This window comes from Hemitrygon akajei, chromosome 7 (genome assembly GCF_048418815.1).
Source record: "Hemitrygon akajei chromosome 7, sHemAka1.3, whole genome shotgun sequence".
NCBI lineage: Eukaryota > Metazoa > Chordata > Chondrichthyes > Myliobatiformes > Dasyatidae > Hemitrygon > Hemitrygon akajei.
Window position 1 is genome coordinate 46,559,766 of NC_133130.1, and position 26,809 is coordinate 46,586,574.

Sequence of the window (26,809 nt, forward strand, 5' to 3'; positions counted from 1 at the left end):
TGCTGTTAAATCCCATCATGGACAAATCTCTTGTTACTACCAAATATATATTCAGTGACCACTTTATTAGATACACCTTCAGAACCCAGCATGGTCTACTGTTGCTGTAGCCTTCGAGGCTCAATGTCTTGTGTGTTCAGAGGTGCTCTTCTGCACACCACTGTTGTAAACTATTTGAGTTAATGTCACCTTCCTGTCAGCTTGAACCAGTATGGTCATTCTTCTTTGACCTCCCTCAGTAATAAGATGTTTTCACCACAGAACTGCCGCTCACTGGATGTTTGTTGTTTTTTCTACCATCCTCTATAAACTAGAGATTGTGTGTGAAAATCCCAGATCAGCAGTATCTGACGTACTCAAACTACCTGTTTAGCATTGACAATCATTCCATGGTCATATTCACTCAGATCACATTTCTCCTCCATTGTGATATTTGGTCTGAATAACAACTGAACCTCTTGACCATGCCTGCATGCTTTTCTGCATTGAGTTGCTACCATGTGTTTGGCTGATCGAAAAAGCAGCAATATATATAGTACAATGTTAAGGGTAATGATCAGCAAAAATCTGCAGGTTTACGTACATAAAAGATGTCAGGGCAAGTTGAGAAGGAAAGGGATTATTACCTTTAATAATAGAGGCATGCAGTATAAAACACCAGATAATGCCTGACCTAACTACTACATGCGTTTTCTCTTTTATTCCAACATCTTGAAATCAGTTCATTTGTTTCTGAGTATACCTGACAGGATTTTCATTTGATGCACATCAGGCATAATTTTTTATGACTAAACTGCAGTTTCAGCTTTTTCAAATTTTCCGTTGAGAACTGACAGCGGGCACTCAACTGGCAACATACTTACCTATAAGTTTTTTTCACTTCTCCAATCTTTCTTTGACTATGAAAGTTTAACCCTAATTCTCCCTTTCTTTGCAATTGTACTATATTCAATTCTAGGTACCATATAAAAGTACATCGTGTTTAAAATATGAATCTTGATAGGGGCAGCTTCTGGCAAATCTCTGTTTTATTTTGGAGCATAAAACAAACCGCTGGAGGAATTTAATGGGTCAAACAGCATGCTTGGAAGGAGAGGTAAGTGGATTAGGAATTCAGTACAGGGTTCCCCTGTGGCCATTCCCTCAGCAACACGTTTACCTTTGGATACTGCCGGGGGGAGAGGGTGAAGACCCATCAGTACATGGCACAGCAGCCAGGCTGGTGGCACTGTTGCCAGCTCTGAGGCTCAACAGGGAAAGATAATATCAGGCATTGTGGTGGTTACAGGAGACTCGATAATTAGGGGGATAGAAACGAGATTCTGTGGCTGCAAAGGAGACACCAGGATGGTGTGTGCCTGCCAAGTGCTAGGATATGTAATGGTATTCTCAAGGGGGAGGATGAACAGCCAGAGGTCGTGGTGCATGTTGGCACCGGTGACATAGGCAGCAAAGGGAAAGAGGTCCTGCGGAATGATTAGAGTTAGGAAAGAGGCTGAAGAGATGGACTTCCAAGGTAGTAATGTCCAGATTACTCCCTGTGCCACAGGCTGGTGCAGATAGGAAAGGGGGGACAGCACAGATGAATGAGTGGCTGAGGAGATGGTGCAGGGGACAGGGTCTCATGTTCTTGAATCAATGGAACCTTTTCTGAGGAAGCGTGACCTGTACAAGAGGGATGAGTTGCACCTGAACTGGAGAGGAACCAATATCCTGGCCAGGAGGTTTGCTAATGCTACTCAGGAGAGGTAAAACTAACAGTATTAAGCAAATAGAATTAAGATGAATCCCGAGGCATTCTATAGATAGATAGATAGATAGATAGATACTTTATTCATCCCCATGGGGAAATTCAACATTTTTTCCAATGTCCCATACACTTGTTGTACATACAATACTTAACTCAGTAATAATATGATATGCATCTAAATCACTAACTCAAAAAGCATTAATAATAGCTTTAAAAAAAAAAGTTCTTAAGTCCTGGCAGTTGAATTGTAAAGCCTAATGGCATTGGGGAGTATTGACCTCTTCATCCTGTCTGAGGAGCATTGCATCGACAGTAACCTGTCGCTGAAACTGCTTCTCTGTCTCTGGATGGTGCTATGTAGAGGATGTTCAGGGTTTTCCATAATTGACCGTAGCCTACTCAGCGCCCTTCGCTCAGCTACCGATGTTAAACTCTCCAGTACTTTGCCCACGACAGAGCCCGCCTTCCTTATCAGCTTATTAAGACGTGAGGCGTCCTTCTTCTTAATGCTTCCTCCCCAACACGCCACCACAAAGAAGAGGGCGCTCTCAACAACTGACCTATAGAACATCATCAGCATCTCACTGCAGACATTGAATGACGCCAACCTTCTAAGGAAGTACAGTCGACTCTGTGCCTTCCTGCACAAGGCATCTGTGTTGGCAGTCCAGTCTAGCTTCTCGTCCAACTGTACTCCCAGATACTTGTAGGTCTTAACCTGCTCCACACATTCTCCATTAATGATCACTGGCTCCATATGAGGCCTAGATCTCCTAAAGTCCACCACCATCTCCTTGGTCTTGGTGACATTGAGACGCAGGTAGTTTGAGTTGCACCATATCACAAAGTCACATACATCAAGAGCAAGAGAGTAACTAAGGAGAGGGTAAGACCACTAAAAAATAAAGGGGGGAACATTTGCTTGGATGCAGAGAATGTGAGTGAGTTAGTGAGTATTTTGCTTCAGTATTTACCAAAGAAAAGGATATGGAGGACCAGGTGATCACTGTTGAGTGCATAAATATGTTAGGGTGTTTAGAGGTGAAGGAGGAGGAAGTGTTGGACATCCTAATGACCATTAATGTGGATGTCTCCAGGGCCTGATGGGATTTACACCAGGTTTTTAAATGAGACAAGAGACAAAATTTTTGTGCCCTTGATCAGTATCTTAATATCCTCTCCAGGCAAGGTCCTGGAGGATTGGCGAGTCACAAATGAATTTAAGGAGGGAACGGAGGAAAATCCTGGAAACTATAGCCTGGTGAGTCTCAAGTCAGCTGTAGGGAAATTGCTTGCGAAGATTCTTAGGGACAGAATATATGGCCTAATTAGGGAAGGCCAGCGTGGCTGTGTGTGAAGCAGGTCGTGTCTTACCATCTTGATTTGAGTTTTTTGATAAGATGTTGGGAGACATTGATGAGGGTAGGACAGTGGATGTTGTCTACATGGATTTTAGTATGGCATCTGTCAAGGGCAACTAATCCAGAAGGTTAAGATGCATGGGGTCCATGGCAAATCGGCTGATTGGATTCAGAATTGGCTTGTGCAGAGAAGAGACGGAGGGTAGTGGTTGAAGGGTCTTGTCTGAACTGGAGGTCTGTAAATACAGGAGTTCTGCAAGGATCTGTGCTGGGACCTCTTTTGTTTGTAGTGTACATAAATTACCTGGCTGAAAATGTAGATGGGTGGGTTAGTAAATTTCAGAATCAGGTTTATTATTACCAGCACGTGATGTGAAACTTGTTAACTTAGCAGCAGCAGTTGTTTAATACAATACATAATACAGGAAAAAAACCAAAATATAATAATAATAAGTAAATCAATTACAGTATAGGTACATTGAATAGATTAAAAATCGTGCAAAAAACAGAAATACTATATTTTAAAAAGTGAGGTAGTGTCCAAGGGTTCAATGTCCATTTAGGAATCGGATGGTGGAGAGGAAGAAGCTGTTTGTAAATCATTCATTGTGTGCCTTCAGACTTCTGTACCTCCTACCTGATGGTAACAGTGAGAAAAGGGCATGCCCTGGGTGCTGGAGGTCCTTAATAATGGATGCTGCCTTTCTGAAACACCGCTCCTTGAAGATGTCCTGAGTACTTTGTAGGCTAGTACCCAAGATGGAGCTGACTAATTTTACAACCCTCTGCAAGTTCTTTCGGTCCTGTACAGTAGCCCCCACCCCTACCCCTACCCATACCAGACATTGATGCAGCCTGACAAGATGCTTTCTATGAATCTACATAAGTTTTTGTGTATTTATTGACATACCAAATCTCTTGAAACTCCTAATTAAGTATAGCCGCTGTCTTGCCTCCTTTATAACTGCATTGATATGTTGGGACCAGGTTAGATCCTCAAGAGATCTTGACACCCTGGAACTTGAAACTGCTCACTCTCTCCACTTCTGATCCCTCTGTGAGGATTGGTAAGTGTTCCTTCATCATGCCCTTCCTGAAGTCCACAATCAGCTCTTTTCGTCTTACTAACGTTGAGTGCCAGGTTGTTGCTGCAGCACCACTCCACTAGTTGGCATATTTCACTCCTGTATGCCCTGTCATAACCAACTGAGATTTTACCAACAAATGTTGTATCGTCAACAAATTTATAGATGGTATTTGAGCTATGCCTAGCCACATAGTCATGGGTATATAGAGAGTAGAGCAGTGGACTAAGCACATTTCCTTGAAGTTGCACCATTGTTGATCGTCAGTGAGGAGGGGTGTTATCACCAATCTGCACAGATTGTGGTCTTCTGGTTAGGAAGTCAAGGATCGAATTGCAGAGGGAGGTACAGAGGCCCAGGTTCTGCAACTTCTTATTCAGGATTGTGGGAATGATGGATTGCGGATGATAACTAGGTTGGTGGTGTCTTGGACAGTATAGAAGACTGGCAAAGAATACAGCACAATATAGATCAGTTGCAGATATGGGCAGAGAAATGGCAGATGGAGTTTAATCCAGATAAATATGAGATAATTGCACCATGGTAGGTCAAATGCTAGGAGACCGCAACTTGTCCTTAATAGTGTTGCTGAGCAGAGAGATCTTGGGATCAATATTCATAGCTCCTTGAAAGTGGCTTCACTAGGTCAAGAAAGTGGTTAAGAAGGCTTATGGAATACTTGCTTTTATTAGTCGAGGCACTGAGTTCAAAAGTCCAGAAGTTATGATATAATGTTACAAAACTCTGGTTAGGCCACATCTGGAGTACTGAGTTCATCCAGCTTTTTTGTACATCTTGGTTTACCAGGATGCTGTCTGGTCTAGAAGGCATTTGCTATCACGAGAGGCTGGATAAATTTGGGTGGTTTTCCTCTGGAGTGACGGAGGCTGATGGGAGATTTGATAGTGGTTTATAAGATTATGAGAGGCAGAGATAGAGAAGACAGAGAGTATCTGGTTCCCAGAGTAGAAATGTCTAATACCAGAGTGCATGCATTGAAGGTGAGAATGATAGGTTCAAAGGGGGGTGTCAAGGATAATTTTGTTTTTACTCAGAGTGATGGATGTGCTGTCTGGTGTGGTGGCAGAGGCTTTTAAGAGATGTTTAGATAGGCACATGGATGAGAGGAAGATGAAGGGACATGGACATTGTGTAGGTAGGAAGGATTACTGTTTGGGTGTTCTAAATTTACTTTTTAGCTGGTTTGGCATGACATTGTGAGCTGAAAGTCCTGTTCCTATGTTGTCCTGTGTTCTATGAAATGTTTACTTGCTAGTTCAGTAGTTCAGGTGCCTTGCCGTTCGGCATGGGCGATCATGTCTCCATCCATCACAGTCCCTGACCCTCCGAATTGTAGTTGTTGCCTCCCCTGTTTCTAACCATGATGTTAATCCATCTATCATTCTCATTCTCTCTCTGCCTCTGCTTATTTTTCCTTCCAGCTTTCCAGTTGTAACTAAATGTTCTAATATCTCTCTTCACATGATGTGTCCAAAGAATTTTGATCACTGTTTTCTGATTTTTTAAAAATAATGTATATTTTGTTTTCATTCTCTGTAGGACTTCTTCATTGGTTATCCTGTCCGTATATGATATGCATAGCATTCTTCTGAGGAACCACATCTCTGCTGCATTGATTCTTTTTTCCATTGCATTTGTGATGGTCCATGACTCGTATCCATACATCAACATAGGAAGACTGTAGCAGCTGAGAGTTCTAAGGCGGATGTCAATTACTATTTTCTTGTTCGTTAGGATGTTTCTCATTTCTGTAAATGCTGTTCTTGCCATTGCTATTCTTGCTTTTATGCCTGTTTCGTATTTGCCATCAGATGTTACCCATGATCCAAGGTACTTGAAGTTGTGAACTTGTTTCAGGATTTCATTTCCCAATACGATCCTACAGTTTGGGATATCAGGTTTCTTTGATATTGCCATTACTTCATTTTTCTTTTTGTTTAAGGTTAGGTCAAGTCTTTCGCTCTCTGTGTTGATGGTAGATACTAGTTTCTGTAAATTTACTTCACTGTTTGCTATCAGTACTGTATCATCCGTATAGCGGAGGTTGTTGATATTGTTTCCTCCTATACTTACTCCAGGTAGGTCTTGTATATTTCTCATGATGTTTTCACTGTACAGGGAAAGCAGATCTGGTGATAGAACACAACCCTGTCTGACTCCGCGCTTTATTGACTGATATTCACCAATCTCGTTGTCTATCAGTATGGCTGCACTTCGTTGCCAGTAGAGATTCCTAATTATTCTTGGATCTTTTCCGTCGATATTAATATCTTTAAGCATTTTCATGATGACTTGGTGTTTCACTGTGTCAAAGGCTTTTGTGTGGTCAATGGAACAGAATTATAGGTCTTGTTGTACTTCTATTGGCCTTCCGATAATATTCCTGAGAATATAAGTTGCGTTTGATGTTCCCTTGCCTTTGACAAAACCACACTGTTCTTCACCGATCTTTGATTTAATTTTGTTTCTTATTCTGAGCATGATGATTCTGAGTAGAATTTTTGTGAGGTGGCTCATTAAACTAATTGTTCTGTGTTGTCCGCACTCTGTTGCACCTGGTTTCTTTGGCAGTGCAATGAATACTGCCTTTAAAAGATCTTCTGGTACTTTGCCACTGTTGTATATCCTATTCAATAAGATTGTTAATTTCTCTACACCAAAATCATCTAGTGCTTCATACAGTTCAACCAGAATGTTATCTGGTCCTGATGATTTCCCGTTTTGCATTTTCTTCAGAGCATGTTCCATTTCTTCTTTCAGTATTGCTGGGCCCTCGTTGTTGTTGCCAGTATCAAAGTTGTCCTCTCGGTCTTTGTTGTCATATGGATCTTTGATGTATTCTGACCATCTTTGCATTATTTTTCCTTTTTCAATAATTGTAGATTTTTTTTTTGCTTTTATACATCCTGTTGCTGCCCTTGCTTTTCTTCCGATTTGTGACCTTTTTGATCTTGTCGTGCATACGTTTGCTGTTGTTGGTCTTCTGCAATTGTTCTATTTAAACTCACATTTGTCCTTAAGCCACTTTTCTTTTGCTTCCTTGCACTTGGTTGTTATCTGTGCATGCAAGGATATGGAGGCTTCTTCGTTTTCCTTACATTTTCTTTTTTGTTCCATAAGATCCAGAATTTCTTCTGTCATCCATTTCTTTTTAGCTTTTTTCTGTTGTTTGGGAATCACCTCTTGTGTTATATGCTGTCTCTGAGGTTTCCCCCATTGCTGTTCTATAATAGTGATGTTTTGTAGAGCCTCGAATTTGGTCTTCACTGTTACTTGGAATTCATTTTTGATGTCACTGTTTTTTCTCAAAAGTCCCAAATTCAGCTTTGGCTCTACTCTTGGTCTTTTAAGCTTTCTGAGTCTCGGATACATCACACTGATTATTGGTACGTGATCCCTGTAGCAATCTGCACCCGGATATGTTTTGCATTATTTCAGAGCATTTCTATACCTTCTCCTTATAAGCACGTAATTAATCTGGTTTCTGGTGTTATCCCCTGGGCTCTTCCATGTCGATAGTTTTCTCAGGTGTTGCTTGAGGACGATATTACCAATTATATAATCTTTTTCTGTGACCCATGTAGCTAAATGTTCACCCCTCTCATTTCTCTCATCTATGCCATAAGGCCCAATATTGTTGTCGTCCCTGGTCTTGCCTACTTTTGCGTTGAAGTCACCTTGAATAATGGTAATTTGTGAGCTTTACATTGTCTTAATGCTGTTTCTAGTTCGTCATAAAATTGTTCAATGTTTTCTTCACTGCTGTTGGGGCATAAACTTGAACGATGTTAATGTCAAAAGGTTTTGCATGTAGTTTCACAAGTAACATTCGATCTGATATTGTCCAATAGCCTTTTATTGATTTTGCATGTTCTTCATCTAACATAATTCCAACACCTTTTTCATGTATTTCACCTCCTGAGTAAATGACAGTATATCCCCCTGAGCTTGTTTTACTAGCTCCTTTCCATCTCATCTCACACATTCACAAGATGTTGATTTTTAATCTTTCCATTTCCTGTTTGATATTGCCTAGTTTACCAGGTTGGTTAAGGGTTCTTACATTCCAGGTTGCTAGTCTGATCTTCTTTGCTTTTAATCTGCCGACAGTCGCTGGAGAACGGTCGAGGTTCACCTGTGGCGCATGAGATCCTCTACCGGATGAAGCTCCTTCGGTGAAGGCTCCATTCACATCTTTGAGCTGAGATGGTTTCCCTGTCTCAAATGGATCCGCTTTGATAAATCTATGTTACAAAGAGATTCTCTAAAGTCCTCCATTATGTTTCAGGTGTTGCTACATCAAGCTTCCTGAATCAGTCCTTAATTGTATACTTAACTCGAAAGGAGTACAAAGATTGGGAACAGATGTTCTCAGGGAATGTACAGAAGAAATGTGGCAAATGTTCAGGGGATATTTGCGTGGAGTTCTGCTTAGGTACGTTCCAGTGAGACAGGGGAAGGATGGTAGGGTACAGGAACCGTGGTGTACAAAAGCTGTTGTAAATCTAGTCAAGAAGAAAAGAAGAGCTTACGAAAGCTTCAAAAAACTAGGTAATGATAGAGATCTCAAAGATTATAAGGCTAACAGGAAGGAGTTTAAAGAAATTAGGAGAGCCAGAAATGGCCATGAGAAGGCCTTGGCGGACAGGATTAAGAAAAACCCCAAGGCATTCTACATGTACGGTCGGCCCTCCTTATTCACAGGGGTTTGGTTCTTGGACTTCCCGCGGATACCAAAAAACGCGGATGCTCAAGTCCCTCATATATAAAATGGTGTAGTTTTTGCATATAACCTACGCACATCCCCCTGTATACTTTGAATCATCTCTAGATTACTTATACAATGTAAATGCTATGTAAAAAGTTGTTATACTGTATTGTTTAAGAAGTCTGTACACGAGACACAACGTGAACAATATTCAAACAATCAGTGCTGGAGAGAGAACTTCCGGGTTTTCCCGATCCACAGTTGGTTGAATCTGCGCATGCGGAACCCGTGGATAAGGAGGGCCGACTGTACGTGATGAGCAAGAGGATAAGACATGAGAGAATAGGGCCAATCAAGTGTGATAGTGGAAAAGTGTGCATGGAACCGAAAGAGATAGCGGAGGTAATGAGTACTTTGCTTCAGTATTCAGTACGAAAAAGGATCTTGGTGATTGAAGGGATGACTTGCAGCAGACTGAAAAGCTTGAGCATGTAGATATTAAGAAAGTGTGTGTGCTGGAGCTTTTGGAAAGCATCAAATTGGATAAGTCACCAGGACAGGACAAGATGTACCCCAGGCTACTGTGGGAGGCGAGGGAGGAGATTGCTGAGCCTCTGGCAATGATCTTTGCATCATCAGTGGGGACGGGAGAGGTTCCGGAGGATTGGAGAGTTGCGGATGTTGTTCTCTTATTCAAGAAAGGGAGTAGAGATGCCCATGAAATTATAGACTAGTGAGTCTTACTTCAGTGGTGGGTAAGTTGATGGAGAAGATCCTGAGAGGCAGGATTTATGAACATTTGGAGAGGCATAATATGATCAGGAAAGTCAGCATGACTTTGTCAAGGGCAGATCGTGCCTTACGAGCCTGCTTGAATTTTTCGAGGATGTAATTAAACACATTCATAAAGGTAGAGTGGTAAATGTTGTGTATATGGATTTCAGCAAGGCATTTGACAAGGTACCCTATGCAAGGCTTATTGAGAAAGTAAGGAGGCATGGGATCCAAGAGGACATGGCTTTGTGGATCCAGAACTGGCTTGCCCACAGAAGGCAGAGTGGTTGTAGACAGGTCATATTCTACATGGAGGTCGGTCACCAGTGGTGTGCCTCAGGGATCTGTTCTGGGAACCCTTCTCTTTGTGATTTTTATAAATGACCTAGATGAGGAAGTGGAGGGATGGGTTAGTAAATTTGCTGATGAAACAAAGGTTGGGGGTGTTGTGGATAGTGTGGAGCACTGTCAGAGGTTATAGCAGGACATTGGAAGGATGCAAAACTGGGCTGAGAAGTGGCAGATGGAATTCAATCCAGGTAATTGTGAGGTGGTTCATTCTGGTGGGTCAAAAATGATGGCAGAATATAGTATTAATGGTAAGACTCTTGGCAGTGTGAAGGATCAGAGGGATCTTGGGGCCCGTTTCCATAGGACACTCAAAGCAGCTGCGCAGGTTGACTCTGTGGTTAAGAAGGCATACGGTGCATTGGCCTTCATCAATCGTGGAATTGAATTTAAGAGCCAAGAGGTAATTTTGCAGCTATATAGGACCCTAGTCAGACCGCACTTGGAGTACTGTGCTCAGTTTTGGTCGCCTCACTACAGGAAAGATGTGGAAACTATAGAAAGGGTGCAGAGGAGATTTACAAGGATGTTGCCTGGATTGGGGAGCATGCCTTATGAGAATAGGTTGAGTGAACTCGGCCTTTTCTCCTTGGAGCGACGGAGGATGAGAGGTGAGCTGATAGAGGTGTATCAGATGATGAGAGGCATTGATCGTGTGGATAGTCAGAGGCCTTTTCCGAGGGCTGAAATGACTAACACGAGAGGGCACAGTTTGAAGGTACAAAGGAGATGTCAGGAGGAAGTTTGTTTTTTTTAAAAAACACAGAGTGGTGAGTGTGTGGAATGGGCTGCTGGTGACGGTGTTGGAGGCGGATACAATAGGATCTTTTAAGAGACTCCTGGACAGGTACATGGAGCTCAGAAAAATAAGGACATTCAGGAAATGTGGTTTACAATCCCAGGCAGCACCATCTACTCCATTAAGCAAATAGATTGTCATTTCCACAACAGATTCGAGATTCTGCAATGCTGGAGGAACTCTGCAAGCCAGGCAGCATCTATGGAAGGGAATAAATTCCCTTCAACGTTTCAGTGCAAAACCCTTCATCTGCTTGACTTGCTGAGTTCCTCCAGAATTTTGAGTGGATTGTCATTTAATTAAATTTCCTAACTTCTATCTACAGTTTATTCCATTGCCTTCTTTCTGATTTCAGTTATCAGTTTCATAATAAATAAAATGTTAACAGATCATCTGTCATTACAAGGCAGCCATTTTAGCTGTACAATTTCCATAGTATCTCAGATTTTTAGCACTTGCAATTATTTGATAAGATATCATATAGAAGGCTACCTAGAAAGTATTCGATGTGGTGATTCATAAAAAGCTCACTGCCCCAGTTAAAAGCATCTAGGATTAACGGCTATATATTCAATAGTTCGATGGTTCCATTTACTATCAGAATTTGTACAAAGTATACAACCTGAAATTCTTGCTCTTCACAGACATCCACAGAACAGAAGAGTACCCCAAAGAATCAGTGACAGTAAAAATGTTAGATGCCTAAAACCCCTTCTCCCCCCTCCCAGGCACAAGCAGCAGCAAAGTATCAACCCTCCCCCTTCCCCACATTTCAGCAAAAAGTATCAACACCAATTATCCAGCAAGCAAGCAATAGCAAAGTCCCAAGAGAGATCATGATCTGCAGTACAAGAAAAACTAATTGTTCAACTGAGAATTCAACATACCACAGGCGCTCTCTCCCCCTAATAAAGGGGCAGAGGGGTGTTGCTCAGTAAGAGAGGAGACAAAAACAAAACAGCTTGCTGAGTTTGGTTTGGATAGTGAAATAGCTAACTAACAGAAAGCACAATTAAGATAAATATGTCATTTTCAAATCCACAAACAGGGGATCATCCAGTTATTGGTACTTGGGATGTTGCCAAAGTTGCTCATGATACAAATGTAGGTGAGTTAGCAAACTGTAAGGATAGAAAGTGCCTATAACAGTATAGCAAGAGATTATGCTGAATAGAATGGGGTAAATGTACAATTATTCACATGGATGAATGAATTAAAAAGTAAATTATTATTTAAACAGAGACAACAAAATATTGTGATACCAATTGATCTAGGGTATCAGATCATGAAACATAATAATGTACAGGTACCAGAAAGCTAATAGAATGTTGGTCTTCATAACGTTGGTTATGGAGTGTCAAAAATTGGTGAAAGCACACCTGGAGTATTGCATTCAGTTTTGATCTCCATATCAAAGAAGGGTGAGCTTCCCTTTTGGAGCACCCAGGTGGAGTTCTGGGATGAAGGAATTGATGTATAAACTAAGACTAAACAGACTGGGCTTCTATAGAGTGAGGTGATCCTATTAGAACAAGGGTTCCCTACATCTGATCTCCCCTTCCAGCCATAGTATGTACTTGGGTGGTTCAGCTGAATTGCTAGTTAATGGAGATGCCCAGGATACTGTACATCCTTCTTTCACCAGGTTAACAATGGTGGGTAAAACAGAAATAATAATGCCTTTAAATGTCAAGTATAAGGGAATGGTGTGTGTTGTTGGAGGTGCAAATTCTCTAGTGTAAAGATGCATGGAATTCATGGTTGTTTGGATTCAGAATTGCTTTGCTCATAGAAGACTGAAAGTTGTGGTGAATGGGTATTATTCTGGCTGGAGGTCTGTGACCATGGTATTCTGTAAGTGTTAGTGTTGAAACCTCTGTTGCTTGTGCTGTATATAAATGACTTGGATAAAAATGTAGGTGAGTGGGTTAATAAATTTGTAAATAATACAAAGCTCTGGAATTGTAGACAGAGAAGACTGTCAAAGGATACAGTAGAATATAGACTAATTACAGATACAGGCAGAGAAAATGGCAGATGGACTTTAATCCAGACAAATGAGGAGTTGCACTCTGGGAGGTCAAATGTTGCGGTAAGTATATAGGATTCTTAACAGCATTAATGTACAGGGGGATCTTGGGATCCAAGTTCTCCTGAGACTGACAATGCAAGGGTGATAGAGAAGATGTTTGGCATCAAAAGGACACAAGAGATTGTCCAGATGCTGGAATCATGAACATTGGACACAAATGTCTGGTGGAACTGAGCAGGTCAGGTAGCATCTATGGAGAGAAATGAACAGTCAACATTTTGGGCTGAGACCCTTCAGGTTGGCATAGAGAGTGTATTGCTTTCAATCGGTCAAGGCATCAGTATAAGAGTAAGAAAGGTATGTTGCAGCTGTATAAAACTTCAGTTGGATCCTAACTGGAGAATTGTGGGGAGCAGTTTTGGTTTCCCTTTACAGGAGGTGGCTTTGGAAAGGTACAGAAGAGATTTACTAGGATGCTAATTGAATTAGACAATATGAAAGGTTAGGGAAACTTGGGTTCTTTTCTCTGGAGTGTTGGAGGTTGAGGGTACTGAATAGGAAGTTTATAAGATTTTGAGAGGCCTAAGTAGAGTAGACAATCAGAATAATTTTACCAAAGCAGAAATGTCAAATACTAAAGCACATGCATTTAGGGTGAGAGGAGAAAAGTTTAAGGTGATGTGCAGGGCTTGTACTGTCTACATGGAGAGTGGTAGATGCCTGGAACATAGAATAATACGGTACAAACTCTTAGCCCATGATGTTGTGCTTACATTTCCCTCCCACATAACCCTCTATTTTTCTTTCATCTGTGTGCCTATCTGCCTCTACCACCACCCCAGCAGTGTGTTCCGTGCACCCACCACTCTGTGTAAAAAACTTATGGACAAGAGATCTTATGTAATTTTCTATATTGTCCTGCAGATGCCAATCTAGTAATTGTACTGCATCAGCTTGACCAGAGGCACTCCTGGTGCTTCATTTGCCTTCATAAATCAATGTAATGAGTACAGGAGATGGGACGTTATGGTGAAGTTGCATAAGGTGTTGGTGAGGCCTCATGTGGAGTATTGTGTGCAGTTGTGGTTACCTACCTACAGAAAAGAGATGGATGGTAGGAGTATGGAGGGCTATGGTCCTGGTACATGTTGATGGGAGTAGACAGTTTAAATGGTTTCAGCATAGACTAGATGGGCTGAAGGGCCTGTTTCTGTGCTGTACTTCTCCATGACTCTGACATCCCCCTTATACTTCCCTCCAATCACCTTAAAAGTATGTCATCATGTATTAGCTATTGCCACCCTAGGAAAGAAAGGTGCTGCTTCTCCACTATATCTAAGCCTCTCATTATCTTTACTTTCTATTAAGTCTCCTCTCATCCTCGTCTGCTCTAAAGAAAAATGCCATAACCCATCAACCTTTCTGCACAAGACATGTTATCTAATTCAGGCAGCATCCTGATAAATCTCATCTTCACTCTCTCTAAAGCCCTGCATCCTTCCTATAATGAGGTGACCAAACTGATAACAATACTCCAAGTATGGTCATACTGTATAGTACCTCACGGCTCTTTAACTCAGCGCCCTGACTAATGAAGGCTAACACACCATTTGCCTTCTTAACCACTATGTCAACACGAGTGCAACTTTGAGGGATCTGTAGACTTGGACCCAAAGATCCCCCTGTTCTTCCACACAGCTAAGAATGGTTGCCAGGGGTGATGGAAACATTTAAAACATTTTTAGATAAATACATGAATATGTAGGGAATGAAGAGATTAACCTGATTTAGCATTGTGTTTGATGCTAAAGTTGTGGGCAAAAAGGCCTATTCCTGTATTGCACAGTTCTATGATCTAAAGGTATTTGCCACTTTCAAACTAGTCCTGTTGCATTCAGATGTGGACTGCTTCATTTGCTGAGAGGCTGTAATTGGAATTGAACTTCTTATTTCTCAACAGATATCTCCACTTCTCTCCTTAAAATGGAAGGGAATTCATTGTTAATCATTTTGAAAAAAATAAGGTCTGAGGAAAGGCGCCATGATGTTCTGCAGCTGGGAATGATTCATCTCCAACAACCACAGCCAGAGTACTTTGGGATAATTAAGATTCCAGCTACTAGAATGTTTTTACTTTAATTCCCACTGATCAGATTAAGCAGGGTTCCTCAATACCATCCTCTATTAAATGTCTTGGTTTGACACTCGCCTCACCATTGTATTTCAGTTCTAAGGGCCATCTTTTCAAACTTGATCTAATGAGATTCGAAGTAGAAGTGAAAAGATTACTGTTGAGAATGTGCCTCTTAATAACACGTTCATTCATTAGTTTGGTTGAATTTAGCCTGTTTCAGTGGACTGGAGACTTTGTCCAGTTTTCCACATTGTCTTCTGGATGCCAATCTGGTAATTGTACTGGATCAGCTTAACTGGAGGCACTTATGGTCGGACATTTGCTCTATTTTCTGGTTTCCTATTTCATTGCTGTCTCCAAAGCTATCAGCTGAGATGTGGCATGTGTTGAATTGCCTGAAAATAGGTCGCTTGATGGGAACAGTAGAAGGATGCAGAGATCATTTCTGTAACTAGCATTTTCATCTAAACACCAACCTCCAGGCAGAGTACACTCCATCTACAACCATGTTCTGCCTTCTTTGGGCAAACTAATTCTGAATCCATATGGCCAAGTTTCCATGGCTTCTGACTTTCTGAATGAGCCCTCCATGGGGAACCTTATCAAAGGTCTGACTGAAATCCACATACACCACAACCACTGCTCAATCTTCATCATTGTGCCTTGTCACATCCTTAAAGAATTCAATCCAGCTCATGAGAAACAGCCTGCTCCTCACCTCACAAAGCCATGTTGACTATGCCTAATCAGACTATGTAATTAGGTCACGTCTCATCAGTGGGAGAGAAAATGTTCTCTGACCTGAAACTTTGACTCTGCTTCTTTTCCCACAAATACAACTGAGGATTTTCCAGCATTTTTTGTTTATGTTTTAGATTTCTACCATCTGCAAATTATGTTTCACATTGCTGATATAATTAAGGTAATTTCTATTTATCTTCATTAGGTAAAGTCTATAAACAAAGAGAACTGTTATTTGCCTCAATACTATTGTCTTGAAATTATCAGCTGCACAGAACATGTGCAAAAAGTCTTATACAATTGCCTGTGGTTTAAAATATTCCTAGACAGGCACAAACCATGACTTACTAGGAATGTGAGGCAGTTTCATTTGCAACAATTAAGGATTATAATTTTTTAAGTCTAATGTTTGACTCTGAGTCCATACCAAATAAAACTGGTCTAATGCTTCTTGTAGGATTATAAGTTTTAACAAGTACCAAATTCAATTTATTTACATTATTATCATTGGTTTTGAGGAGCCAGAGGAAGGTAATGTCAGTCCTTCACACAAATTATTGTAAGTTCATCAAGAGGAATAAAAGTGTACTTTTCATTTGCTAATTACTAACATTTCTAGTGCAAATTGTGGCCAAAACAGCTTACTGTAAAAAGTTCATTTTTATCATATTTGCCAAGTTTTCAGTCAAGCTTACTTGCAATTTGCCAAGAGTGAAATCTACAATGAACCAGTGCATTAAATATATTTAATGTTAGTTTTACATAGATTTGGTTTACATGACAATTATTAAAACTATACAGGCACTATATGACAATCCTACTACTAGGATTAAAATCAATAGAGATTTATCAAATAGTTTTACCCTAGAAAGAGGCCTGAGACAGTGTTGTGCATGGTCACCGCTACTCTTTGCATTATATCTGGAACCATTAGCTCAATACATCAGACAAAATGAAGATATCAGGGGAATTACTATTAAAGGGACAGCATAAATTGGCCTGTTACGCAGATGACATTTTGATCTATCTAGGGCAACCAACATACTCTTTACCTAAATCGATGCAATCCTTTGAACAATATGGTCAATTATCAGGATGCAAGATCAACATAGATAAAACCCAATTACTTTCATATAACTATAGCCCACCAAGAGAAATTGAAAGTAGATATCCCTGGGCATGGCAAACAGAGTCTTTCAAATATTTGGGCATCATTATGCCAAAAGATTTGCCAAAATTATCAGAATGCAATTATCCGCACATATAAAAAAATTAAGGAAGATATAACAAGATAGAATTTAATTCCTTTTTTAATCTCAGTTCAAAGATTGAATCCATTAAAATGAATATATTGCCCAGACTATTATATCTCTTTCAGACCCTACCAATAGAGATTAACCAAAATCAATTCAATGAATGGAACAAGACGTTATCAAGATATATATGGCAAGGTAAAAGGCCTAGAATTTGTCTCAAAACTTTGCAATTAGCCAAGGAAAAGGGGGGGTGGGGTCTACCTTCTCTTAGAGATTATTATTTTTCAGCACAGTTGAGAGCTGTGATATGCTGGTGCAACCCATCATATGACACTCAATGGAAAAATATTGAAGAGAGGGTACTTTCCATCCCCATACAGGCAATTTTGGCTGATAACGACCTGCAAAGTTACATAAATACTATTGATAACCCACGGGTGAAATGAACTCTTAAAATATGGAAAACTACTATAAAAAGATATCATCTAGAGCAGGGGTGTCAAACTCATTTTAGGTCACGGGCCGGATTGAGCAAAATGCAGCTTCATGCGGGCCGGATCAGTCGGACGCGTGCGAACGCAGCTTTCGTTGACTCCGTTTTTTCAGCCTGCTCTCATATGTCTCAGTCTCTGCTATAACTACAAAGTGTTTCACTTTACAAATTCCGTTTCTTATGAAGAAGACTGCCGAATAAACACTAAAAACCCTGAAAACCTGGTACCTGAATAAACTCAGCATTAGCCATATCATACGCCAGCTTTAATAGTAATTAGATATTATCTCGCGGGCCAAAGATAATTCCACCGTGGGCCGGATTTGGCCCGCGGGCCTTGAGTTTGACATATATGATCTAGAGGGAGTTAATACAATTCTTAAATGGTTTGCATATGACTTGGATTTTACACGGAATAAACTGGATCTAGATTTAAGGACTGGACAACTAAAGGAATAACACCTCTTTGCAATATAATGAAAGAAGGAACACTGTTCAGTTTTGAAATGCTTAAAGAGAAACACTTATTAGAAAAACAAGACCTTTATCAGTATTTGCAGATGTGACAGTATGTTAATAGGAGGGTTAAAAATATAACCAAGGCAAGTACATGCTTGATAGAGCTATTTAGAAAAGCATATTATTCAGATAATGGTAGTAGAATCTTTTCAAGCGTGTATAAAAAACACATTCAACTTCATACATTAAAACAAATTGGGAAAAGGAAGGAGGGATAATTATATCTGAGGAAGAATGGACAATAATATGGAGGTGTCAATGGAAGTGTACCAATTCACAGAAATGGAGGGAGTTTGGATAGAAAAACTTGATATGTTATTACACCCTCTCAGAAATCCAATTATGATAGTAACCTCCCTGTTTGCTGGAGAAATTGTGGAAATCAAAATGCAAACTATTATCATATTTCCTGGGATTGCCCTGTTATCAGAGATACAGAATGCCCTACAAGACATTTTTAAATGAAATACCCTTAGAAAGTACGACCATATATTTTGGGTATATACCTCAAGAATGGTTGAAAAGAGATAAATATTTAATGAATATACTGCTGGTGACTGGTAAAAAGACTCTTACCAGGAAATGGTTATCACAGGAGAGCCCAACTTTAAATGCATGGATGGAAATTACAATGGATATTTACAAAATGGAGAAGATAACAGCATCTGTTAATCATAAGTTGGAACAATTTGATTCATACTGGGAAAAATGGTTTAAGTACATAACACCTCATAGGTCTGATTTTATTCTCACAAATCAATGAATATGTTGTATAAAAAAATCACTCCCTACTTGTACATAGTTTCCTCCTTTCACTTGTTCTATCTTTCCTCTCTTTCTATAAATGTATACCTCAGATAAATACTACATAGAGATTTCTGGCAAATATGAATATATGATGTATATGTACAGCATCTGAAATACATCTTATGGAAATGTTTATTTGATGAACTTCAATAAAAAAAATTACAAAAAATATTTAATGTTTCAGTAATCAATCTTTAGCAAAATTTAAAATGTAAAACCACAGTGCAAAATGAAACCATTTGATTAGCCTAATTTTAATGAATGAAAATACCAGTTAAAAAAATTTACAAACCTATTTTCTCATTATATTGCAGTTCAATCATTAGTTCCCTAATTTCTTTTTAAAAAAATCATTCAGACCTGAAAATAGAATCTTTGATATGTTTTCCCCAACAGCTCTAGCTTAATTTGTAGAGCCTCCATAAAGACCCATAAACAGTTTAAATTAGCAGAAAGCTCCAGTGAAAATCAATGTATGCTGGAAGTGCTTTTTGTTGGAGACTATTTCGAGCTTGCTATTATTAAACTAGAGGGTTGTGGATGCTTGCATTGTGCTGCAGGTTACTTTGCTTACAATTCCTTGCTCACTTTATCCCAATATTAGGAAACTATACCAACATGAAGTTGCAATTAATGAGAACCTCCAGGCGAATGTGTACAATTATAGGACTACTATAAAGTGTAGCAGATTATGATCTGCTTCAGAAATTTGGCTTCACTGAAATCAATGAAAACGTTGCGAAGCCTATCTACTGATGAAGGACAAATTTCTATCTTTCACCTGCAACAATATTTTCTTTTTGATTGATTATGAATTTTGCAGAACAAGAAGATTTCAAAGTGGGATTAAGCCCTGCTCTGCTGCACATCAAGCTCACAGTTCACCGGACACCTCAGCCCCATTTTCCGCACTGCTTCCATATACTTTGATTTATTTAATGTCCAGAAATGTATTGATGTTTTGAACGAAACTAATGATTGTGGGGTTTTTTTTTAACCCCCAAAGGTCTGTGGAAAGGCAAACATTTAGCATTTCTTTTTTCTGAGACTGTGACCACTGCTAGGGGAAACTATGTTCCCTATATCATCCTGTTAAGATCTATAAGCATTTTGTAAGTTTAAATGAGATTATATCTCATTCCTAAATTCCAGAGAATAAAAATCAGTCAATCACTCCTCGTATCTGGCATCTACCATCACAAGAACCAGTCTGAGAAATCTTCATTATACTCTCTCTAAAACCTTTCTGGAAAAGGAGATTAAAACAAGACAAAATGCCCCAACATGGATTTCCCAGGACTGGACACCATCTATTCCAGCAGACTCAGGAGGAAAGCAATCAGCATAACCAGAGACACCACACACCCCGGCCACTCCCTGTTTGACCTGCTGCCGTTCAGCAAAAGGTTCAGGACACTAAAAGCCAGAACAAATAGATTGAGGAACAGCTTCTACCCCAGAGCTGTGGCCTCCATCACACCACTCCCACAGAACAATGACTGAAACTGTGAGCACACACAAGGACTCAAATACTTGCACTAATGGCACTTTGCACATTACTGTGATATTCTGGTGCTGCTGCAATTTATTTTCTGCTACTTATCTATTTAATACTGTCTTTCTATTACTGTCTTGTTTTTATCAACCGCTTTGTTTGATTGTCTGAGAGTAACCCAAATAGAGTTTCATTGTACCTATGTATAATGACAATAAAGATCATTCAATTCAATTCAATTTTACCAGCACCCCATATATTTCCACCAATAAATCGAATAATCTTATAATAAAGTTCAACATTTCATTTGCCATACTTATTGCCTGCTCCACCTACATGTTACCTCTCAATGACGTGTATGAAGACACAAAGGTCTCATTGAACACCAACATTTTCCAATGTCACCATTGAGAACTCTGCTTTTCTGTTTTGTGCATTAAAGTCAATAGTCTCACATTTTCCACAACATAATCCATCTGATACGTGCTCACTTAGTTTATCTGCATCTCCTTGCAGATACAGATAATTTAGTTTAGAACATAGAAATCTACAGCAACAATACAGGCCCTTTGACCCACAATGTTGTGCCGACCATGTAATCTACTCTAGAAACTGCCTAGAATTTCCCTAGTGCATTGCCCTCTATTTTTCTAAGCTCCATGTACCTATCCAAGAGGCTCTTAAAAGTCCCTATCGTATCCGCTTCCACCACCACTGCCAGCAGTACATTCCATGCGCCCACCACTCTGTTTGAAAAACTTATCCCTGACGTCCCCTCTGTAACAACTTCCAAGCACCTTAAAACTATGCCCAGAAATAGGTACCAGGGAGTTTAATATCATCATGAAATTTGGAAATATGGCATTTGGTCCCCACATGCCATATCACTAAAAATAAATCCTTTTGAATATCAGTTGTTTTCTCAATTAATATTCAGGAAAGGGCATACATTAAACATACCTCAAACAATGAGTTCTTGAAAATGAGGTGTATCCAAAGCAAATGGGCAAGTTATGCATTAAATTTGTTACCAAACAAGAATTATTCTTTTTAGTTTTAATGTCAACTTAATCTTGGTGTTTCTAACTTTTTCATTTCTACTTCCCTTTTTAACAAGTTGGTCATCAAATTTTTTAAAAAGTAAAATGTTTGTTCACCAAGATCTCAGATGAATTCTCATCTACCAATGTTTTAGAAATGCAAATATAAATACGGTAATTTGCTAGGAAAGCTTATTTAATTTGAATATGGTGCAAAATGTTAACACTTTTCGAATGGAGTGTACAGTAGGTGGCTGTTTTGAGGTCTTTTAAAGATGAATACTTCAATTTCCAAAATAGGAAGAAAAAAAAACTTACTTATATCCTGGAATTCCAAGTTTAGTGTTTCTCTGATTATTTACCCACTACTTGACATGTTTAACTTTTCAGAATTAAATACAAAATATTTCTTGACACCTTAGGACATTATTGAGGTTGTAAAGTGAGGAATGTGGCCACTAAGGCCATTTGATTAAGCAAGAGCCAATTTTTTTGAGTTTTAGTTCCCTGAACTCCAAGGAATAGCTTGCCAAACCTCTCTGCCTTTAACTTAGTCCTGACAACATTCTTATAAATCTTCTTTGCATCCATTCCAGCTTAATGATTTCTTCATATAACTGAAACAGAACACTGCATTCCTGGTGCAATCTCACCAACATCTTGTACAACTGCTGCATAATTCCTGACTCCTATTGCCGATGCCCTGACTGGTGAAGGCCAGCGTATTAAGTGCCTCCTTCACAACTGTGTCTAACTGTGATGCCTCTTTTACATGTACACCTTGCCCCCTCTGTTCTACAATGATCCTCAGAGCCCTTCCCTTCACCCTGGAAGTCCAACCCTGCTTTGACGTAACAAAACACAACACAGCACACTTTTCTGAATTGAGTGCAATTTGCCATTCCGCAACCCAATTACATCACTGATCAAATTCTGCCATTTTTATAGCCTTCTTCACTGACTACAATACCACTTATTTTAGTATTCTTTGCAAACGTAATGTGGAAAGATGACTGCAGACCAAAAGATTAGTTAGGATTTCATCAATGGGAGAACTTTACAAAAGAATATGTTAGGGCTGTAGACTTTGTTAGTTTTAGTTTCATACAAAGTTATTTTTTAAAAATTGAAGAGATATAATGTAGAGTATTTAGACAGAGCATAGGGGGAACGTGTGCTATATACCTAATTCTACTTTGCATTCTACTCCATTATCCTATTCCTTTTCCTTGTATTAAACCCTTTCAGAAATATAGATACAAAATATAAATTAACAGATGCATTTTACTGAAATAGACAAAATGGTATGTTTTGTAGTCAAATTAATAGATGCAAACATTGCTTAGGAATCTGCTCTATGACCATAAGACATAGGAGCAGAATTAGGCCATTTACCCATCGATCCTTCTCCACTACTTCACCAGGGATGATTCATTATCCCTCTCAACTCCATGCTCCTGCCTTCTCCCCCTAACCTTTGACACTCTGATTAATCAAAGACCTACCGACCTCCAACTCAATGACTTGGCCTGCACCACTATCTGTGGCAAAGAATTCCACAGGTTCCCTAATCTCAGGCTGCAGAAGTTTTTCCCTCATCACTGTTCCAATTGGCTATCCTTCTATTCTGAAGCTGTGCAATAAAAAACATCCTGTCCTCTTCCACTCTAGCTAGACCTTCCAATATTTGATAGGATTCAATGAAATTCTTCTCTTCCCCCTCACTCTCCAATTCTTCTAAATTCTAATGAGTACAGGCCCAGAGCCATCAAATGCTCCTCATATGTTACCCCTTTCATTCCTGGGATCAGTATTATGTTGGGTTAAGGTTGGATTTTAGAAACAATTTTTTTTGATACAATGTAATAAACGTAAACTCACTTGCTCTGTGACTGATTTAGAAGGATTTACATTTTGTGCCTGATGATGTGGTTATTGAGAAAGCATTTAATATCTTTAAAGATCAGAAAAAAACCCAAATCCTATCTGCACTGATATCACCTTTGGATTGAAAGGAAGTAATTGGTCAGGGTTTAAGTTGTACAGAAGAAAAACAACATTTAGTCTGTGACCCTTCAAATCTCATGCTTAGTGCTAGATAAAATAGCAAACTCTTTAACTGCCATTTACTCAATTTGGAAACTCAATTTAAGGGCTGTATTGTTGAAAGATTTGGACATAGGGAAGAACAAATAACCATGGAAATCTACTAAACTTCTACTGGCGAAGGCATATTTTTAGCTTCTAATTAAAAAAACAGTGGAAACACTAAGCAGGTCATTCAATCACAATGCAGAGGTTAATTGTGTTAATATTTTGGTTCTAATGAAAAGTCAGAACTCTACGGATGCTACACAACTTGTCAGAAAAGTATACGGTTCTTTTTCATTTTTCATATCACTATCTTCCACAGTCATTTGCTTTAAATTACAGGGTTACTCATTTAATAAATAAAACACAAATATTATACATCATCCACGTGGTTCTAAAGGCAATGGGGCCAATATTTGTCTCTGCTCAGTGGGTGTCTGCTTATACCTGTAAGTGGACCAGAAGCAAGTCAAAAGCTTAAAGTAAAGAAACACTGGGATATCACTGGTATGCATACATTCTAATTTTCATGTGCACTTCCAACTAAGCAAGATCCAGAGTAAAATACTCAAATGTAGACCAGTTGATGTTACTGGGCCAAACTATTCTATATTCCTTGTATACCAACATTAACATAGTTACCTCCTCAAACTGGTTACAAACCATGACCAATTTCATCAACCTCAATATATTTGTGTAGCACTAAAATTTGAGGTTTGTGTATATATACCATAGTTTTGGAACAGGAGGCCGTAGGAAAGGGAACTTAAATCTCAGAAACAGTAGCTTAAACGATGGGTAGACACCAATCATTGGGGTACCGCAGACTTGTTCTCCTCTCATGCCCATGGACAATGGAATAGAGAAAAGGGGGGAGAGAGAGGGGGTAAGGGGAGGGGGATTTTCATTTCATTCCATGCAATGTATTCTCAGTAGCTAAAGTTATCAGGAAGAATACATTCTCCATAATCCCAGGAAAATTGTAATCCACTGATAACGGTAAAGATGCAAAGGAAGGGCCAGGTGAAAGATTTATTCAGTGCAAGTTAAAAATTAAATAGCCACTGATATGAGGAATTCAAAATCACTGTACAATATAATTTCTTTCCTAAAATTTATTTGGTTTTGTTTTAAACACTTCTACACCAGTTCATTAATGTTAAATATCTTAGTTCATTCTGTAATGTACTGCTTTAAATATTAGCTGTCAGGCTGCTCCCTCACATTCCTGATCTGCTAGTTGAATAACACACTTATGTGGTCAAGGATGAGGTTTTTGCACAGTTGAAATTTCATTCTGCCCCATCAGTTCCTTGCTGAGACTCAAAAGGTAAAATCTGACAAACTCCCCAATACAAGAAACCATGCAATTTCAAAAGGAATTTCCCACTTACACAACCCTATACAAGTTTTCTGTGCACAGTAGTTCATGGACAATGCTGAATTATCTTCAGTGCAGCTGTATATTTATCCTCATGATTGTACAGAGTATTTCTCATTCTGAAGAATTTATGCACATTTAACATTGAAGAGGCAAATGAAGATTTATTATTTACTCATTTGAGAGTAATTCTGATTTGCAATTCTATCTTAGATTAACAGTTGAGATCCAATTAATGTTGCTATCATCTGTTAAAAATAATTATTTTTCAGAAGTAATTAATCAAAATATATTTTAATTAAATATTGACTGCATCACTTTTTGTTGAAATGATGTTCTAAAGCCTGCAGGCCTCCCAGCAGGATAGTTTAGGACTGTGACCCATTTATACAACATATAAATAATACATTAGCAGTGTAATGTTGGACGAAATAGTTCATGGGAAGCAGACTGATCTCAGAGATGATGAAATGCATAGTGGTAAAGAAATCAGTTTTCAAATGGGTTTGAAAGCAGGAAAAACCCTGAACATCTTTCTTTTGCAGATGCATGCTACAAATTTTTGCAGAAATTATGTAGCTCTTTAAAACCCTTACAAATACTTAAAGTATTATTGACATTTATCACACAGTTCAAATTAGCACCTAAATTTTCCAAAAATAAATATGCTGTAAAGCTCCACTTATTGTGCATTTGTGCATAAACTCAAGGAATTGTGGAAACTTAAAAAGCAGCCATTTATCAATAACAAAAAATAGTTGACTAGAACAATCAACCTGTTGGGGGTGAGGAAAGATCCCTCCTATAAGATATTTAAAATGTTTGTTTGGATTTCTTCTTTCAAAATTACTGTTAATAAAATAGACACGTATTTGTATATCTATGTCAACCTGATAGAGATTGAGACACTGTAATGTGCCTAGAATATTGAAAAATAATCTCCTGTTGAAAATGCTGTTTCATAGTAAGCCATTGAAATTCATAAACACGAGATTCTGCAGATGCTGGAGAGTAACTCGTACAAAATGCTGGAGGTATTCAGCTGGTCTGCATAGTCCTGATGAAGGGCCTTGGCCCAAAAATTCAGCACTTTATTCCTCTCCATAGATACTGCCTGACCTGCTGAGTTCCTCCAGCATTTTGTGTAAGCCAGTGAAAGTTTTGTTTGAGGCAGTAGTACTGGGAAATTCAAATCAGTGGTCCGCAGAGTTGCTGGCCTAAAAGAGAGCTGATAAGTACATTACTTGAAGAGACCTAGCTAAAGGAGGTTCTCAGAATTAGACTCCAGCTGAAGCAGGTCTCAAGTGGTATGAAGGCCTGTATTTATGCAAGTAGCACAAAGGTGGTGCAGACCAGGCAAACACAGGACTCCCCAAGTGGAATGCTGAACATATGGTGCACATCATTAGCCATCAATAAGTATGTCTTGGCTCATCCATCACTATATCACATGCTCAAAAGATCCAAGAGTAAAATCCTAAGCTTTGTGCAACTCACGTAATAAGCCTCTGATTTTAAAGTACATTTTATTTTCCTGAGTTTGAATTTTCATTTAGTGCACAAAAATGGAGTAATACCCATCATGCTGCTGAGCAATACCTGAAAATATTACAAACATGAAATGCGTAAGCAACACACACAAAATGCCGGAACGAGTAAACAGTCGATGTTTTGGGCTGAGACCCTTCTTCAGGACTTGTATAAATCTATAAAATGCTGCAGTTGTACAGTATATCTACACATACTGCCATAGCAGCATAGCAGTCAGCATGATGCTATTACAGCTCAGGGTCTTCTGGAGTTCTGAGTTCAATTCCGGCACCGTTCTGTAAGCAGCCACTGCACATCCTCCCTGTGGAATGCATGGGTTTCCTCTGGGTCCACCCACAGTCCAAAGACATACCGGGTAGGTTAACTGGTCGTTGTAAATTGTCCCGTGATTAGTTTAGAGTTAAATTGGGGCTTGTCGGGTGT

At 39.2% G+C, this 26,809-nt stretch overlaps 2 protein-coding genes across 3 annotated transcripts in view; one reads left to right on the plus strand and one right to left on the minus strand.

Moving 5' to 3' along the window:
* The window catches only part of hhat (hedgehog acyltransferase), a 252,183-nt gene extending 233,162 nt beyond the window's left edge, over positions 1 to 19,021 (plus strand). Inside the window, exon 12 of the mRNA XM_073050747.1 lies at positions 14,839 to 19,021. Coding sequence (XP_072906848.1) covers positions 14,839 to 14,883 — 45 coding nt within the window. The 3' untranslated portion in view covers positions 14,884 to 19,021. The remainder of the gene's footprint in view (positions 1 to 14,838) is intronic.
* Positions 1 to 26,809, minus strand: part of kcnh1a (potassium voltage-gated channel, subfamily H (eag-related), member 1a) — a 263,321-nt gene that overhangs the window by 3,214 nt on the left and 233,298 nt on the right. The gene's annotated exons all lie outside the window — the stretch shown is intronic.